At 36.6% G+C, this 19,901-nt stretch overlaps 1 protein-coding gene across 1 annotated transcript in view; it reads right to left on the bottom strand.

Annotated features, from left to right (window-relative positions):
- The window catches only part of SLC9A9 (solute carrier family 9 member A9), a 197,091-nt gene that overhangs the window by 135,481 nt on the left and 41,709 nt on the right, over positions 1-19,901 (bottom strand). The window contains exons 5-6 of the mRNA XM_065640255.1: positions 17,537-17,652; positions 9,649-9,754 (exon numbers count right to left, since the gene is read on the bottom strand). Of these exons, the coding sequence (XP_065496327.1) occupies positions 9,649-9,754; positions 17,537-17,652 (222 nt within the window). The remainder of the gene's footprint in view (positions 1-9,648; positions 9,755-17,536; positions 17,653-19,901) is intronic.

The raw sequence follows: 19,901 nt of genomic DNA on the forward strand, positions 1-19,901 counted from the left end.
TGGACAGAAATACCTGCAGCTACTCTGATTTGATTGGATATGACAAGTACAGACGTTCCCAGCTGATTTGAGCTAAGCTACATTTTCATACATCCCTGCAGGCAACCTCCATAACAGAACTCACTGAAATCTATTATAGCTTAGCAGACTGCAACCGAAGGCTGTCTATTCAAATAAATTGCATAAACAAAACAAAGCCAATTAGATAACTTATAGCTAGAAATACCTTTAGCATGTCTTAACTAGAAGCTCAGTAAAATTTCAGTGTGGAGCTGATATTGCAAAAAGGGAGATGAAATATTAAAAAGTGAAAAAAACCCATAGTGATGAGGACTGCCTCCTGAAAACATTCTGTTCCAAGTCTCCATTTTCATACTGAAATTCTAGCTATAATAAACATTACAGAAATTCCATAGCATTTTCCCCCTTGACTGTAAGCACAACACTGGTCTGTACAGTAAGGCTCATAGAGAAAAAGAAAGCAAGTTTTATTAAGCAAGGATGCTATCTGTTTATGTGGGATTTCATCTATTCTGGGAAAGAAGCTCTTTCAAAGTTCTTGCTAATAGCAAGTTTGGTTAGTGCCCCAGTGCTCACGTTTCCTGTTCCAGATGGTCAGTGACGTGAAACTCTAATTATCATCAACAAAATAAGCTGGGACTAAACCCTTCCTCAAAGGTAAAAAGAGCAGATGGACAACCATAATTTCATTATTACAGAAATAATAGATGGAAAGGATTCCTCATCCACTTTTATAAATCACTCACTAACTTTTTGCACAAATAACTCCTTGTTCTATTAATTTATAAGTTACTCTGTTATTTGACTGGTTGAATGCTGCTTAGTATATAAGCCTTTCTAACAACATTGGGAATAGTGGCCAAATCCATCTCATCTATGGGTAACCAGTAAGTGTTTGGGCTGAGCTTCAGTCCAGCATTTTACTCTCTTCCAGGTTTTCAGGTAATTCTATTTTATTCCCCTCCACAGTGTTACAGTCATCCCTCCTCAGGAATTTTCATTGGAATAACATCACAAGCAGTAATTATCTGGAATGAGGCTGTGGCTGACTCCAGAGGTCCAGTTAGTCATTTGTCCAGAACAGTAGCTCACAGGCACTGAAATCCCTGAATCTTTGTCGAGGATTCAAGGTCATGTAAGTCAGTGCCGTTGACTCTTCCTATGAGCAGTGACTCTTCCTATGGCTGTTGTGCTCCCGTGCTGGTCTCACTTTGATCTGTGAGTTCTAGGTCAGGTTTTGTGAAGGCAACCACCCATCTAAGCCTGCCACTGCTCAAGCTGAGCTCATAGAAGCCTCAGTTCCTTCAGTTCCACCAAATTACTTTACATAAAGATGGCTACAAAGAAAGGGTCAGGGAAAACTCCCTGTGCTTCTGGCAGAATCTCATTCTTTTTCTGAACTCAGATTTATCACCTGATTGCAGCATACCGCTCTTTAGAATGGCTGACAATTCCTCTACTTTTCAGAGTTTCTTTACAGTTCAGGAGCACATTTTGATGTACTACTTAAGGATTTCACACAGGTGTTCTAACAAAACAACATAAAACTGAAAAATTGCACTAGAGAAAAATAATCAGATTTTCTTCTGCATCCCTATGACTAAACAAGCTTTCCTTCCTTTTGAAGAGTCCCAGCTACAGGTGTGTGTAACACTGTGAGGATCTGTACTTACACAGTATGCCGTATCTTGGTTTTTCACCATGTCTTTTCTCACTCTTGCTTCTTTTTTTCTAGCCATGACTTCATAATCTCCATTTGTTGCTTTCATCAGTTCAACATTTTACTTTCTTTTTCACCCCTCTTTTACCTTCTCTTCCCACCCTTAGAAATCTATATGCCACCTGTTTTCTTTCAGTAGGAAAATGTTACGCGTGTTAATCCTTTTTAACTTTTTGTCATGCCTGATGGCCCAAGTGTTTGTATTTCCCTCTTTTCTTCCTTGGCTGGAAGCCTGTCTCTGTGCAAACTTTCTACAATAGTTGGCAAGGAATGAGGCTTATACACTTTTCAAAAATAAGTACCCAGGCTGAACAATTTTACATGTAGGTACACTAAAGCTATTAATTGTGTGTGCATAAGGGCCCACTTATGAATACAAGTTTTTATTTACACTATTACTTATATACTGATATGTCTAGGATGTGTGAATAACATTTTGTCTGCACTCAGACACATGTTGGAAATATAAATAAACTTCAACTAATTTCTTTTTCACTCTGGTGGCTGAAATAGTATAGTAAAAGACACTAAGAAATTACACGAATACATGTTTAAAAATGCCTTAAAATACAAGGGCAATAGAGAAACAAACATTCTTTTTTCATGTGATGAGTCAGTACTGAAGCAATCATATTTTTTGCTCTTTGCTAAGAGTGCCTAATAAATCTCAGCAGGAGGTGTGCGATACAAGCTGATGTATCCTTAGACTGAATGAACTCCCAGTTACCTGCAGATAAGGAGGAAACTGAAACAAAGAGAAAGTACTAACTGATAGAAAAGTGTTTGTTTCTTAATTGACAACACATGATACAAAAGATTTTGAGACAGTACATATTGAAGCCCATGATGTCACTTTTAAAGGCCACTTTCTGACTATAAATGCAGTTTAAGGGAAAAATACAATATGAGAACTTTCCGCTGTCTTTCCTTTGCAAAATTTGTTATTCAGTGGGTTCAGAGATCAAAGCGTGGCAAAATCTATACAGAATAATTCTTCAAAAATTGAATGGCAAAGGATCCAAATTAGAGACAGTCCATGACAAAAGAAGAAAGCTTAAATAATTGTAAAGGGAGTCTCACATCTACTGAGATATGTGCAAAGGAGACACCCATCATAGTTTTCAAAGCTGATATTATTTCCCACAAATCCCAGCTCTCAACTTTATTATTCAGCAGTGTGTTGCAATATCTTTTTGTGTCCTTTGTGGAACTGCTGATTTTAATATATAATAAACAAGGAATCACAATTAGAAGTTGTGAAAAGTAGGAAGGCAACACTTGCAGACAATGGATAGTTACCTCACCAAGCCAATGACCAGCTTAAGTGAAGCATAAACTGAATATTTGTACCTATATTTGGTGTTTGTCAAATGTCTGTTTCTTCAGTCTCTGATTACATTTTACTCCCATGTAAGCTACCTTCAAGTTCAATGACATAATAACAGACTTAAAACCATGGAAGAAATAAAAATACAGGTAAACAACTACAACCAGAAAGGTTTAAAGGTTCTTATTGATTTTCTATTTGAGACCCATTTGATCGAAAGAGTTTCTCATATTTTGAAGAGATCTGAATTGAACTAAAATTAGTAACATCATGAGTGTACCTATCAGTAAGAGTCACCAGTGTGACAGGAGGAATTCTCTTGACTTCTTAAGGCAATTATAGGGATCAGTGTCTGAGAAATGTCAACCTTAGAGGGTGCTCGGCAAAAACTGAACCGAACTCTGGCTTCGGAGTTATTTCCCCTGGAAATGGATACTGTTTTTCAATAAATTTGTCTCAGTTAACTTTGCTGTGTTATTTTAGAAAGCTCTACACGAGCTTTCAGGAGAACTTCTGCCAAGAAAGAATGGTTTGAGCATGATATTAACTTGTATAAGGTATTTCTAGACTAGAATGAAACTATTTTTTGAGCAGAGAGTTATGCTATGACATCTGTTGGCTCAAGTCCATCCTGAAAATGTGTAAGAGGATCCAGGAAACTACTTTTACAAGGAGTTTCCTAACTGGCCATAGCAAAGCTGATCATCACCTTTATCAATTTGCTCTGCCCCTTTTCCCCTCAATACTATGCCCTGGTATAATGAACACATTGAATAATTTGAGTTCCTCCTTTATACTTTATCCTGCTGTAACAGATAAGCTCTGTTTACACTAAAGAAGGAAAGACAAAAGCAAGATGAAATGGGTAATCTCCAAACCATTTTTAATAAATTTCAAAACTTTAAAACTTTTAAAAAGGGGTCTGGATTCTATAGATAGTTAATTTATGAAGCACAGATATGGTGTCATGTGCTGTAGCTAGATCATGAAAAACTATTATCTATTGTTAGAGAAAAAATATGTTCTAAGAACTTTGGAAAATGAAATTTCTTCATCATGGTAAACTGCTTGGTAAGTCTTTGAACCAATCCACAGAAGCTTATTTATGTAGAAGACGGTTGCAGTATTTTTCTACTAGCATAGTGTTTTGGTTTTTTTTGGGGGGGGGTGGGGGGTGGAGAAAAAAAAAGGGAAAAAGAAAGAAAAAAGAAAGAATGTTACCTATTTATTCCAGACCATCTTATTTGGCCAATAGAGGCTCACTGAATTCCTGAAACAATATTGCATCTATGAGCATCAGTAGAAATATGAATCTCACCAACATACACTGTTCTATCAGTAACGGGTCACACAATAACAGGATCCATTCCACCTCCAGTTCTTACCTCATTCTAAGAATTTAGGCTTTTGGAGCTGGTCCTAGACTTTTGTGAAGGGAGCCTTACAGCCTGACTCTGTCGAAATCTGGGCCTTCCATTGCCTAATTTTTGCTAATAGGCATGAATGAACTTTGTGGAATCTGTATAACCGATAGATACTTTACAAAAGAGGCAGGATATCCATTTCAAAACAATCCAGTATTTTTTGTTTACTTTCTTCTTCACCTTCTGAACCTTCAAGATTATTGTCTCTTCCTTTACATACCATTTAAGGCACTTTCCTTAAAAATGCCAAGCCAACCTTCACAAGAAAACTATGCTTGCAGTGTTACTTTCCTCGCTGCCCGGAAGTATCTATACTTCTAAGCCTACTAGGGCAATTAGTATTTTGACATTTGTCAGCCAGTGTCCGTGTTCTCTGGCTTCATCGCACACTTTTTATCTCCAGGATTTCCACTTGATGCATGTATCAAACCGTCCTTGGTTGCTTATAACAGAGCTAGTAAATCCATTCCTTGCCACATGTCACAATGTCGCATGTCCCCTGGCTGCCACTCACTCGTTCAGATTACTTGTGAAAGACACTGCTGTCTGTTGATGTCCCTGCTGCCTGTGTGGCTGCCGCACCATCGCCTCTCCTAGGAAGGGGATGGAACTCCTCAGGCCCACTGAGCAACAGTCCGGAGCCAGCAGAGAAACGAAGTCATGTCTTTTGCATAACGATGATACAAATGCTTCTGACATTAACTACAATGGAAACATCTCTCATGTAATGTTCTCTTAGATAATTTGTTAGCAGGGAAAACGTATCAGTATTCATTACTGCCTTCCACATCCTGCACTCACTGAGCACTCAGCATGAGAAAGATTAAATAGCTCTGCTAAATATACTGTCTCAATGCTAATGACCTGTTCAGCTACTTTTCAGTCATATCTCAAGCTATTCAATGCTTTTTCTACAACTCCTTCCACACTTTCTTCATCAAATTTCTCTGTAAATGTGCGAAAACTATGCCAAGTCCAAACCTACAGCATGTTCACTCAAAATATATATGGATGTTTTCTTCAATAAGTGGTACACAGTATGTAGGCAGAACAACGAAAAAGGAAAGAGGTTAACCTTTATGATTTGCTCAAAAATATCCATAAATTATTAATTTTCAGCCAGATTCTACAGACTTCGGTGCACACAACTCCAACTGAAGTTACTGGGATGTTTCTCAATTTCGATCTTTAGAATGTGGTCCACAGCTAATAGGTGCCTAAGCACACAGACAGTTCATTTGGTTTGTCTGTAAAGTACTATCTACAAAGCTAAGCAATGATAGACATTCCTGGGTCTGAAATCTGGGAATGAAATAGGTCACCTTGACTGTTGCATCCTATAGCACGAATGCTTATGCAGATCCAAAGCTGAACAAACTGCTGCTTTGTGATGTTCAGGGGACTGGATGGCAGAAGGTTAAATCAATAGCCAAGAGAACAGCTTTATGTGTGGTGGAACACTTGCAAGCTAAATTTTGTTGTTAATATTTTTCAAAAAAACCTGAAGAAGTTGAAAACCCAAGCGTTAGAGGATACAGACAGTGGTAAAAAAAAGCTATCTGGAATCTTTATGAAAATGTGCACTACATCATAGACCAACCCCCAAGAAAGCAAAAGAAGTCACTCTATGTAATAGATATTATGATCCAGCAGTACAAGAAACAACCTTACATGATATTCTTTCTGGAAGTTATAGTATAAGCTCAGGTAAACTATTTGTGATGAAATACAATGTATCTGAAGAACTGAGAATGATTCTCAGAAATCATAATAGAATATGATTGAAAGTTATTTTCATAAAAGGTTGCTATAATCTTTTGTCTAAAATTAAATTCCAAATAGTGAAAAAAATCTCTAACCATAAAGACTATAAGCATATTTAAACATACTCAGAAGCAGCTCAAATGTCTTTTCCTAAATATGTTCTATTTGTTTGTTTTAACGATAGCATATATAAAATACTTCTACAGATAAAGCTTAAGCTGCAAATAGACATAGGAAGTGGACACAAGTGCTGGGTCCATTTCCTGGAAAACAAAGTGTGTAGGAAATATTTGTGGCATAATTAGTCATATAGGTATTTCTGGGTAAAAGCAGACACGTTTAGTCATCTAATAGGTATTGTCTCGTAGGGCTCTGTTGTTATTTTTCTTAAATATCTTGAATTCTCATTTAAAACAGGCTCAAAATTTGCTCATTTTGAATGTTTAAATCCTCATTTTCTTCCAAGATGTTTATTTTCTGTGAGAGTTCTCACAGACTTTTTATTAAAAGGAGACTTTTGTCCTAGTAATGAAAAGTTGCAAGCAACTCTGCAAGCTACTTCTATAGAAGAAAATCCTTATTACGTCTCCAGTCCCCTCGCCTGCAGAGGCCCTTGTGTGCATGAGCTCTCCCAGATGCACAACAGCTTGTCAGCCTTTCTGCAGCCGCTGCTGTCAGCTTGAGTCACAGTGATCCCTCCTGCACGGATTAGCTTAAAATAGCACAATAGAAATGAAATCTTGCAATTATCACAAACACCCAGGTGTTAGGGCTGGCAAGATGGCCTGCAGGAGAGTTGCTAATTTGGCCTGGAGGACTTGTGCGCTTGGTCAGTGCGTCCTGAGGACGGTTGGCCACAGTGTCTGTACATACCGTTGCAGCAACGCCCAGCTAATGTGACTCACTAAATCCATAGGCAAAATGTGGGGAAGCTGCTCCTGCTGCTGTCCTTAAACTAAATGATAAAGAGCAGAGGAAAAATCGAGGTTGGAGGGAGAAGCCGAAGGGAATGAGAGAGATCAATATAAAGCCTTGTTGGCAGACAGCCCCGCGGCCTTCACCTTGCCAGACTGCCACAGCCACCCGCAGGGGCCTTCCCGCTTTTCTCTGCCTCCCTTTCCCGCAGGGAGTCACTCCTGCAGACATTAACTTGGTTGTTCTCTTAGCTGATGAAAGACACCGTGTATTCTCTCATTCTCTTTTCTGTTTACCATTATGTAACGTATAAAATGACACATTATTGCTTTTCCAGATTTGTAAACATTATTCTCACACCTTTTTTAATAGTCCCCTATTGCCGTAATTATGAACATATTGTGTTTGCACCACCCTGAAAAGTGGTATCTGTTACAGAGAAAAAAAATAGCTGTTCTTTTGTAGTGACAGAAAAATAATGTTCTTAATTTAAACTCGGCTCGGTTCAGTGGGGTGTTATTGCACTGAAGCTGACATTATTAACAATATACCTTTACTTAAAAGGTTACAGGAATGAAGATCATGTTAGGTTGCAGAAACATTGTATTTGTGCAGAAGCTGATCACTTAAGCCAGAAATTGATGAAATATGAAACTGATGATGCTGTATATTCTCTTCAGCTGGTACAAATGCCTAATATGTTAGAGAAATTAAGGTATCAGTCACCTCAAATATAGAGAAAAATACATTAGTTTTCCAGTGACAATAGATTCCATAGTAGAAAAGAGTTGTAATCTTCCACGTACAAAAAAAACATGAGAAGGAGACACCCAGCATTTGCATCAGGCATCCTTCCTATAGATTTCTGTATCCATTGCAGGCTGAGGGTCAGAGCCCAGACCTGAGTACTGGGCAGAGTAGAGGTTAGAAACCCAGGAATCGGGTACTACCTGACAGTACTTTGCTGTCTAGATTTGCTTTGCCATTGAGTTGCACCTTTGAAGAGATCCATGTGCTTTGACATCATAGTGACTGAAAACTGCAGACACTTAAAATATTCTGGGTTTCCTAGAGCTGCTTGTAGCCTGGCTGTTCCGCCATCTATAGGAACCTTGCACCAACAGATGAAGAGTCTAAATGAGCTAAAAACATCTAGGCCTTATTAAACAAAGCCAGTGAGAGAAAAAAAATCTCAGAGTTTCTGTCACCTACATGCTTCTTTCCAATTCTAATAGCTGCTTTAATGCTTTTCTATCTGTTCTCCCTACCGAGGTTTCTGTTCTTTGCTTAGGTTCCCTTTTGTGCATTTTATTTTCTGATATACAAGATGCTCTGCTGAGTGACACATTCCAACCACAGTCACTGCATGTGACAGCCATACTGTATCTCATCATGAAATGCCCTGCTCAGATACTTGACAGCGTTTGAAAACACTACTCTTGCTCTAAAAACAATGAGGAATTTAGTGTAGGTGAATGTAACTAGACTGGTAATTCTCTGAGAATGATAAATTGAATAGGAATACTATATTTTTTTTTATTTTGAAACAATTTGGTGGCTTTTTTTGCAATTTAACTTCTATAAGTTTCTCCGTGGGGTTTCAGACAAAATATAAGGCTCAGTTTTAACTACCATAAACTATGTAAAAGTCTGGTTTTCTGAAGGATAGGATTAGTCCTAGTTCAAGGAACTATATTTTAAGGAGAGAGGTGGCACTGAACTGGGGCTTACTGTGAAGCATCTTCAGGCATCCTGGAAAACTGGATTTGATTTGGCAGAGTTTTGTTACTTTTAAGATTATCTGAGAGGATTATTTGTATTTCTAGCAAAGCTCCAGGAAGCATATAATACATGCAGAGCGGAGTTAACTTGGGATCCCGTTAATCATGTACTTAGCTTCTATGTTTTTAGGACAGCACATACTTGTATGATTTTGGCCCATCATTTGTGATCTGTTTGAGGCTTCCTGAGAATAAAGAGGCTATATATAAATTTAAGATAATAAGATCAGCTGAAGCTCTCTCAGATTCAGTAGGCAGAAGTAGATAAACTGAGCTACTGTGTACCACTTTGTGGCGTTAATCTTGGAAGGTAATAGATTGCAAAAAATAAAGAGAACCGGTCTCCAATGTTATAGTTGCCCTATGTCCTAGGTGCTCATTCAGCATAATTTTTTCAAGATATCTTGTTTAGATGAGAAACGAAATTATATTAAATTAAATTTACACATTTTATAGAATGTACTGCTTTCTAAGCTGAAGAAAATGAACTAAAATTACATTCTGGATACATAGTTACGATTAACAATATAGGAATTTTGGTGTTTAACAAATGAAGAACAACTCCAGACCTACCTCTCTGTAATGAAACCTTTGAATTTTATATCTATACTTGCACAAAATGTATCAGTGAGAATTATCAGCAATTAAAACTTGTAATTATCTTACCAAGCAAAGAATGGAGGTGGATGTACTTACTATGTCAGCACGATAGCCACAGCATCATTTAGGACACTCTCTCCAAACAGGAGTGTGTACAGATCTGTATCCACATGCAGCTCGTGGAAAATAGCAAGGACTGTCACTGCATGGAGACAAAGCAAAGCGAATTTGTTATTTTCATATTTCTCTGGCAGTTCAAGAGATAAAGCAATGTTAGAATATGGGTTTTGAGAAGTCCTGTCCTATTTATTACCTAAGTGGATAGCAAAAAGTTAAAAGGGATCAACTGAAGTATATAAATTCCTTAAATCCAGCAAGTCTATGAGTCTTGGTGCTTCAGCCAAGTTAGGAAGAAACTTTCCTTCTCACACAGAGAGCCATGCATAAATGAAAATGTCACAGCATATTTTACTGTGCATAAAATACTTTGATCTTGTGACCAAGGAGAAATAAGGGTGCTGAAAAGATTTGGGTTTTGCCATAGACTTTGTGCATGGTGAGTGTAGCACTTTACCTATTTTAAGAAGGATCTAATAACACTTATCCGTCTGTTCTGCACATTCGCTGAGGAACATGCGAAATAACCTTATACCCTGTCCCACCAGCAGCAGAATCACTTTTACCTCAAGTGTAGCATATTGGTAGTCATGAGGCCCTTTCATCCAGGTACAGGTATCTGATACTTGTAACCCATTTTAAGGTTCTTTTAGCATATCATTAATTTAAGTCCCTTTCTTCTCCCTGAGTTATCTGCTATATTTGATTTTTAGCTTACCAGTGCAATAGAAAAAAGTAGAGTATGTTGAATTTAAATTGAAGTTCAGCAAATCATTTCAACACACATCCTCAAGGGCATTTAGACACTTGGCTTATATTCAGGTAATTAAGTCCCGTAGTTATTAAAAAACACCTTAGTTGGTTTATGCCTCATTTTCCTTACCTGTAAAGAGAGAATCACAGTCCTTCCCAAGATCTACGTAGCGCTTAATCTCCAAATTAAGAAGGCTATCTATGTTCTGTGTTGATATTATTCTCTCTTTGCGTGGATGAAGCAGAGCTTTCTCTTTTCAAACAGAACTTAATGTAAAAGCCTCCAATTATTTGTGTGGTTAACAATTACACGGTAGCTCACTGTTTCACTGGTGCTCATTCTAGTACATAACTGTGCAACTGACTCTGTCCTCATAGCCCAGGAATACCAAAGATTAGGAGTGCCTCTGGGATGCCATGTTAACATCTGACATTTTGAAAATGAAAACTATTTACTTTTACATTGAGATGACTGCTGATAATTCACACAAAAACATGAACAGGTGATTATGGTTTGTGTTAATAACATTTCTTGGAACTTTGAAATCATTACTGATAATATTTTCTAAACGGCACTTAAATATCTGTGTAATCTAAAAATTAGTTTATAAACCCCAAACAGATTCTCAGTTGTCCTGTGAGATTTTTTTGTCAGAGTGATTGCTGTTGTTGAGTTATCTTTGAAGAATTTATTCTGAAGTGTTATTCTACAGAAGACTATTTAGGAGATGTGTGTAGCTGAACATTTGCTGATATAGCTATATTTAAATTAGCTAGTTATATTTAACCATCCTGGTAACCTCATCCATCTATTCCCAGTGCAGTTATAATTTAAACTAGGAAAAGAGTTCTTTCCTCAGAACAGCTCAAAGGTGTAGGAAGAAGTTTTTTGGCAAAAGATATTTTCTTGGTTTTCCAATATCTATATTCAGGTTTTTGCTTGAAGAGCAATGCTGCCTTAATGTGCTATGTGTGGACCCAATTTAGTCTCCTATTCTTCGATGTCATTGGCACAACAACAGACTTGTTTTCTAAAACTGTTTGCCACTTCCAGCTTTTGCTTATTAACTAATCAGTTTGGGCTCACATTGATAGTCCCTGTGAAAATGATAGATGGAAAATAGCAATCAGTCCAATGCACTGGTGGTGTGTCTGTGCAGCAGGCCAAGCCAATTAAGCAGATGCTTTCACATTCCTCTCTTTCCTCTTGCCTCCTAAGACATCAACAGCTTTCTCGCTTTCTCTCCCCACTCTATTCCAGAAATCTGACTTAAAGTCTTTTCAAATGAAAGCAAAATGATAAAGAAAGCAACACAGTAATGCAACAATTGCTTCTTTTGGGAGAGACTCCCCAGTTCTCACAAAATAGCTTTCAGTGCAAATGTTTCTCCCATTCCAAATGGAGGTTAATGGATCTTCCCTACCCACCACTGCTGACAGATATTTATCTGATCTGTTTTTAAAGAACTGAAGTGATGCTGGTTCCACAAATCCCAAGGGTGATTAACCTGCTCTTCAGTATTCACACCATTTATAAATGCAGTTATTCCTGAATGTCTAACCTAACTCTCCCCTCCTGCTCTTCAAGTCTGTAATTTCCGTTCCTAGCATAATGAGACATTAATAATTTGTTACGTTTATTCCTTTTTTCTTTCCAGCAATATTTTGTCTATGCCAAGACTTATTTCAGACATCTCCTCCCTAAACTGATTCACTTCTTTCAGTCTCCTCCTTTTAGTAATGTTTTCCAGCCCTGTAATCACTTCTAATCAGTCCATCTCTTTCCTGAAATACAGTGCCCCAAATCAGATCTAAGTACTGTAGTTGACGCTGTCAAGAAACAGAGTGAAAAGATGCTGTAGAACATGTGTTCATAAATCCTGTTTTCCTTTTTTTGCCATGTATTTGGTACTGGTGGCTCATTTTCAGGTTGTAAACTTGAAACCCTTTTCAGCAGTGGATGCTCATTTCTTATCTTATATGAACCTTATTATCTCTAAGTGTAGCATTTATCCTTCTTGATTTTAAATCATTGCAAGAATCATATTGAGTTCTAATCATGTCCTTCAAAGTATTTACAGTCTCCTCTCAGCATAGTATTATATGTTAAAGAAGCGTCCTCTATTGCATTAGCCAACTCATTAATGAAACTGTTAAATAGTATCTGCATAAGAACAGAGAACTGTAGAGTCTTTAGCACACCCACCCCATTTAAGAGTTCAATAAGACATTTTCACCTTGTTTTGCCACCCATCATCTAGTCATTTCCTCAAGATCACATTTGCCTTCATTAATTATGGGAATCTATGGTTATAATTCAGAATGAGCATATTAAAAGGAACATGATAATCTGCTATGAAAGGGAGTTAATTTAAATTAGTCTCTGGATAGAATAATACTCTGTGAATAGTCATCATTGTCCAAAGTAGTCACATCATGTTTTGTCTGATGGATGACTTTAAAACTCAAGATGATTAATTTAAAAATTCAGTATTTGCTGTCCTATATGACAGTTACATATCTAATCTGGGAGAACTTTCATATCTAAGTAAAGATCGTAGATACTACATTGCAGTAAGTCTGGCCTCTCTGCCTTTCTGAAGGCATTTTTGAGGAACAGTAAGTAAGGTTTGTTTTTTGCATGGTAACTACTCAAAGACTGGTATAATTCATTAGATACAATATGTATTATAAAAATACCGAACAACTTTTCATTAATGTACACAGCATATCTTCATCTCTTATTTCAATCTAATCATATGAGGGCAGAGACAGAGAACGGTAAAGAAATATATATCGCTAGAAGGGCAGGAAATTGGGGCCCAGCAAACAAACATCTTTTGTGGCAGTAGAAAACTGACACAAATAGAAGAGACATGTGTGTATCAGCTCCTGACTCAGAAAGGGTTGTGAACTTCATGAAAAAAATGAGTGATGGGAAGCCTGAAAAACGAAGCATCTAAGGTTTTCTCAGTACTTGTGCCAAGAGAAATCTGATTCACTTCTTCCTTGACTTCATGGACTGAGATAACACCTGTTAGGTACTAAGCCCAGCAGGATTCTGGTTGTACCCAAGTCCGAGCAGTGTCTGTGGGGCTGGTTTGTGACAGATATCTTTTGACATATGTAGAAACAAATTGGCTTCTTATTAATTCTGTAAAAAGTATGTATAACTGAAATATCAGCAAACTACAACAATCCCTAAGCTAACTGTGTCCAATACTTATTTGCTGTTACATTTGAAAAGAATAAGGAAGCTCAGAAAATAATGAGACCATTATATAAAGTACTGGTACTATAGTACCTCGACCTTCTGACTAGCAGTACTAATATATTTCATAGCTCATCAGCCTAAATTATTTTAGGAGGACAATATCAAATGAGAAGAAAATAAGATGAGAGAAATCTCACTTATATTTCTTAACCATTTTTCTCTAAAAATAACAATTCCAATTTTAATTATAGTCTCCTTTCCCTACTAATCAGTCACGCCACTCACAGATTAGTTCAGTGGGGAATAAGAAGAATGCATAAACATATTTTAATTAAAAATGGATTTATAAACACTCTTATATAACCACTGCGTAAAATGTATTACCTTGCTGTATTTATAAATTATGCTTCTTAATGCAAAATGCTTTGATTTTATAAGAAACAGAAATGGCTCTTTCTGATAAATACCCAATTTTATCAATAACAACAGCAGTGGAACTCACATCTTCAGCTGTAACCATAGTAACTTCAAATAGAGAAGAGCCTTGTGATTATCAATAGGACCAAAGGTAAGAGAGTTCATGTAGCTCAGAAATAGCTGTGCTTCAGCCAACCCTCTGAAGGTAAATCTGTTTTCTATGCTTGAAATGTCAAAAGTTAAGAAAAAAAAATGCCAGAGATACATGAAATATCTTTGGATTGGAAGGTCATTGCACAGAATGTGTTAATAGCAACAGCTGAGACAAACTGCCAAAGTTGTACTTCCCAGTTATTTTTTGGTGGCTAAGGCAGAGGTGAAATCTTTTTCAGTCACGTGCCAGTTTTGTTCTGTCATCCCCCTTATCCCCGGAGCAGCCTGTTGCTGAGGCTCATTGCTGTGTCTGCCCTGCAGCCACAGAGGAGAGTTGTCCAAAAACCCTCACCCACACTCACTCGTGAGGCAGTTTGGTTTTGCAGGTCTCTGGTGCTCAGGGCTGGAGCACTGATACTTATTGATCATAATAATTATGATAATGAAAAAACACCACCACCACCCCCCCGCTGGTCTGATGTTTTAAATCAAACACTAATGAATGGAGAATTTGGGAAAACTTAAAATTCTATTTCTTAGAAATTAAACCTCTCACCTGAAGTCTTGAAATGAGAAACTTTTTCTGCTGAAAATGGTAAATTATTGGAAGGAGGTATTTCATGTAAAATGAATGATTCACTTGAAAGCAACCTTGCTTAGTCCCTAAAGTTTCAACCTTTGCTTTCTAGAGACATGAGAGCTTTTTGAGGCATTCCGAAATATCACAGATGTTTGGGGATTACAGTCTATGAGGCAAAACACAGCCCCAAGTACATCCAGCCATAAATTCATGTCTTAATCTTGGTTCAAGCGCTAGTTTTCTATTTAAGAGAACTCACAGCATATAAGAGCAATTCTTCTGAACAAATTTTATGCAAAACTCTCTGTATTAAAGATCTTCAAATACCCTTCAAAACTAAAACCTACAAAGTGCTATATGACATTATTTCTTTCTTCCTAACAATATTAACAACCTTTGGCTGGCATACATCTGTTTACTGCCCTGGTAGCAAAATTATTCATTTAACAGGTAAACATCTACCAGTCGTCTTTACTATTAAAAATAAGGAACTCAATCAAAACAACTTCTGTCAAGTCAACAGATCAGTTTTTAACATCTTTTGAGACTTAATTGCTTTACACAGCCAAGGGAAATTAAATTTCTTTTTGAAAGAAGCTTATAATCCTACACAGTGAAGAATTAAATGAAAAGTCAGGTAGTAAATCTGACAGGAATTTATTATTTCATTTTAGGACAGTAATTTATTATTTCTTTAAGCTAGATATCACATATAAAATCATTCGACTGATTATTTTGTGCCCTAGCATGTACCAGTCCTCCAGGGGACCATATTTTAACTGATTTTGGAATTCCAATGATCTCTTTACATGGCTTGAGATTATAATTCATCAGCAAATCCTACAACACAATGAAATGTTTTCAGCAATGTCTACCATTTAATTAAGCAAAAATTTCATTCAAAATTCTCTAAGTCTTCGAGGGACTGAAATTTATGGATAAGATTAGCAAAACCATGAAACAGCTTAGACTATTTTTAATAGAGGGAACAAGACTGAACACTAAAAAAACCTCTTGTACATGCACACTCTGTATAAGCAGAAGAGTAATTACAAACAGTATTAATCAATGATTGTCACACTAAAAGTAGTTCTCTCAACTGCAGTGTTACCTTATCAAGCCTGTGTGAAAATCTGGGAAAAGGAATCCTTGTTACTTCTCACTCCTTCCAGCGCAAGAGGAGCTTCTCTCTCTTTTTTTTTTTTTCCCCCTCATGATTGTTCCAGATTAATCAGTGGTGATTTAATACTCTTCTAATCAAAATCAGTGAGTTTGTCTTATATATTTCTCTTTGTAAGTCAACATGTTCATTTGTGAAACTAAATAGTATAGGATGGGAAAATGGGAAAAGAAACTAAGCCAACTGCAAAACTCTATTCATAGCACAATCAAGAAATGTACTTGGAAGCTGTAAGCAACCTTGTATTCCACAAGCAATTTCTTTTCCTAGATTTTCTATGTGCTTTCAGTTTCTGTGTTTTTTCTCTTGCTCTGAGGATAGGCTTCAATCGCGCTGAATCTTATTAATGTAGCTGGGGAATTTTACAAGTGGCAGCATAGTGAATGCTTGGATTAATTTGAGAATAACAATTTGATGCAGCTTTTACAGCAATCTTGGCAACAACCAGTTTTGTGGAAATAAATTGGTTTAAACCATATTTTTAAGCCATCAGAATGATAAATCACAAGCTCAAAATATTTTGTTAAATGTTGAGTGTCTGTTTAAAGAATGGAACAAATTTGTAGAACAATGTTACGTTTTGTAATTTCTTTTAATAGCCATGAATCTGAAAGATTTATTCATAAGTTTCTCAGAAAAGCTTCTCAAGGGTAGTCAACACTAATGCAGCATGTCATGTGCATCACAAAATGCTTTCTGTTCTACTTTCTGTAACAGTTCAACTGAAAATCTAGCAAAAATCCAATGTACCCTTGTCTCTTTGTAGATAACATTAAAAAATCCTTTTTTTTTGCCTCCTCCTTCACTGTCATCTCACAGATGCAAAAAGTACTACTTGCTTTTTAATATCACAGTACTCTTATTGACGTGTTCGACATAACAAAATCTGGACAAATCTATCAAACCTAGGCTAACTTTGAGGTTACCCCTGTTTTGATTAGGAAGTTAGACTCAAAAGACCTCCAGACATCCTTCCAAATCTAAATGATTCTGTAGTTCTGTGTTTCCAAAATTCTCCGCATTTGTTTCCCAGACTTGGCTATTTACTGTAACTTCAGGCTTTAAATCTCACATCTGCAAATTCAAGTCAACCTGTTGGTGTCTGTCTTTTTAGATTTGTCTTTATCATGAAACACTGCATTCAAATTGTAAACGGATACCTTATAAACAGTATTTATGTGGCTAAATCTGAAAGCTAGGTTCCCCATATCTTTAAACTGGAACACAAGGTCTAAATTATTAACCACGAGGCTTCAGCGTTACAGTGGTTCTCACATCAGCAATGAACAGATACGTGTCCTGAAGATTGGAGAACATCATCTTTCCAATCTCCCCAGCAACTTCATTTATAAAGTTTGTGAGATAAACATAGGTAAACCAGTTACCAAAACAAACACGACGGATCTCTGGAGCCAATTTGACTTACGATTATCAGAATATCAGACATTGAACAGCTACGGAAATAAAAAAATCAAAACAGAGACTTTGAACATTTCTGTGGCATGTACAGTTGTTACGTTCTTGTTTATTCTTCTGACTTTTGGAAAAGTAATTTATTTTAAACGGTTACCTGGATCTGTTGCAGACATCAGCGATCCAAAAAATAAACAGTCGGTGAAGTGGAATTCCCATCCTTTTAACTGGCCAATGTGTACCATGGCCTTCACGAAACCATACATTATCAATCTGTCAGGGGAAAGATAAGACAGGCATTCAGACAGAGTATATAACACGCTTAATTTGCAGTATGAAGCAGGTTCTTATTCTCTCCAGCTTCTTTTAAATAAATGTATCATGTGAATAACGAACATAAACTACTATAATATAAAAATTCTATTTCCTATTCAGCTCTTCAAGTATTGTATTGAAATGTCCGAGATAACTCCAAAGCAAAGACTTTTCTGAATAATTGTCATCTGCTGGTAGCAGAGGACAATGCTTTTAGCTGTTTATTTTTCAAAAGGAAAGATAAGGTAAGCTTAAGAAGGCATTATTAAGACTAATTTGTAGAACATTTAAACAAAGGCAGTTCTGCTATCGGCTCTGTGGCTTGCTCTAATATTTCTAAATGAATTGTTTTATTCTATCAGCTTTTAAATGTTAGCTGTATTCAAAGTTCCAGATAAGGTCTCCAAATGAGACAGATATTTAACAACTCAGAATGACAGTGAGGCAGCAAAGTCACACTTGAAAACGCACTGCTAAATCCTCCCTAGTTTCACAGGAAATATTATCATTGGTTTATATAACTAGATAATTCTATCTGAGGTGTGTATTACAACAAGAATCTTGAAACACTTTGAAAAAAGGAATTCATTTGTTGTTAGAACCGGTAGTAGAATTTTAAATTTTTGTACATTTCCAACCTAGTTAATAAAAAACCCCATTGCATTCAATAGCTTTTGCATAAACACGACACATAAATTGACAGCTATGCTTTTCTAACGACAAACTTGAAAAAAAAAATCATTTAAACAGAGCTACATGCATTCACACACTTAGCCACATTTTTCCCTCAGCTTTGTTCCTAAGATGTTCCTGAAGTCGCATATGTATGGAAGATCTGAGTGACAGATGAAGTGCTACTAAACAAACAGCCGGAGAGTTAATTACAATTTGTTTTCAGATACTTTACCAAGCTGTACATTTTCTGACATACAGTGACCTTGTTACACTGAGAAGCAAGCAGACAGGTGGGTGCAGGGTTCCCCAGTGGCCCCAGGTATGTGTGTTGTATTTACATGAGCTGCTGGCAAACTGTTGGCCACCAGTCGTTCTGAAACAATTTATCCAGCTGTGGGTCTCCTTGACTGATGAGCTCACTTTCCCTCCATTCCCAAAGGATAATGATTCAAGACCCTGCAGTGACATTTTTATCCCCAGCACGAATAGGTTTTCTTTAAGGAATTAGTTCTTCAAAAAGTGATTGTAGTGCTGCTATCCTGATTTGCAATTGTCTCAAAAGTCAACAGGAATGGAAGTGAGCATACGTGTGCCTTTCAGAAATAACTGCCCAAACCTGCTTGCAGTTTTAACCAGAGACACTCTTCTGACTCAGTTAAAAATATTTTAAAATCATAAATAAAAATTAAGTTTTGGCTATCTGGCAAATTTAGTCATGATAATTCTTTCAATACCCAGTGTAGACATCATCCTGGTCTTTAGTATAGTTTCTTATATATCACTATATCAGTATATCTCTGCTTGCTGTCTGTACAAAGTTGCAGATGAACTGGACAAAATTGGATTCAGGAGTGTTTCATTGACGTGAGAGGTCTACTTTTGCCATAAAGTTTAGTACAGTAGGTTTACAGAACTTGGTCTTAGTTCACATACCATTCAATTCTTGGCTGCACTGAAAAAGGAAATAAAACTGTAGACTGGACTAAACAATGGTGCTGATTTAATCACTGAGATGTTAACTCTCACCCAGCAGCGAAAAGAGAACAGCAAAATCATAATATTATGCCTCTTTAAAAAAATAAATTCATGAACTACTTAATACACTTCGGCAATGCTAAGATGGTAAAGGTCCAATTTTTCAAACATAAACCCAACTAAGTATGTTTGGATTATGTGAGAAACTGCCAGTTTAAATAAACCACAAGAGTATGTACTTTTACCTCGCCCTCTAACACATATGAAAACATGCACAGAAATAATTTCCTTTTGAAAATCCTTTGAAAATTTTATCTTCTCTTTAAAAGCTGTATAATTTTAATGAAAGTAATACATGAAAGTGATAATCATAATTTATCAGTGATTTCTTACTAAACAGCCATACCAAATGCAACCCCCTTCACTTTAAATAACTTCACAATAACTTTAAATAACTTCACAATAACTTTAAATAATGTTAAACCAGAAATAACTTATTTAATTTTCAATTATAATTTTCTAATTACCCCCAAATTTGGTTTCTTGTTATCTTCTTC

Source organism: Caloenas nicobarica, chromosome 8, assembly GCF_036013445.1.
Source record: "Caloenas nicobarica isolate bCalNic1 chromosome 8, bCalNic1.hap1, whole genome shotgun sequence".
NCBI classification, from domain to species: domain Eukaryota; kingdom Metazoa; phylum Chordata; class Aves; order Columbiformes; family Columbidae; genus Caloenas; species Caloenas nicobarica.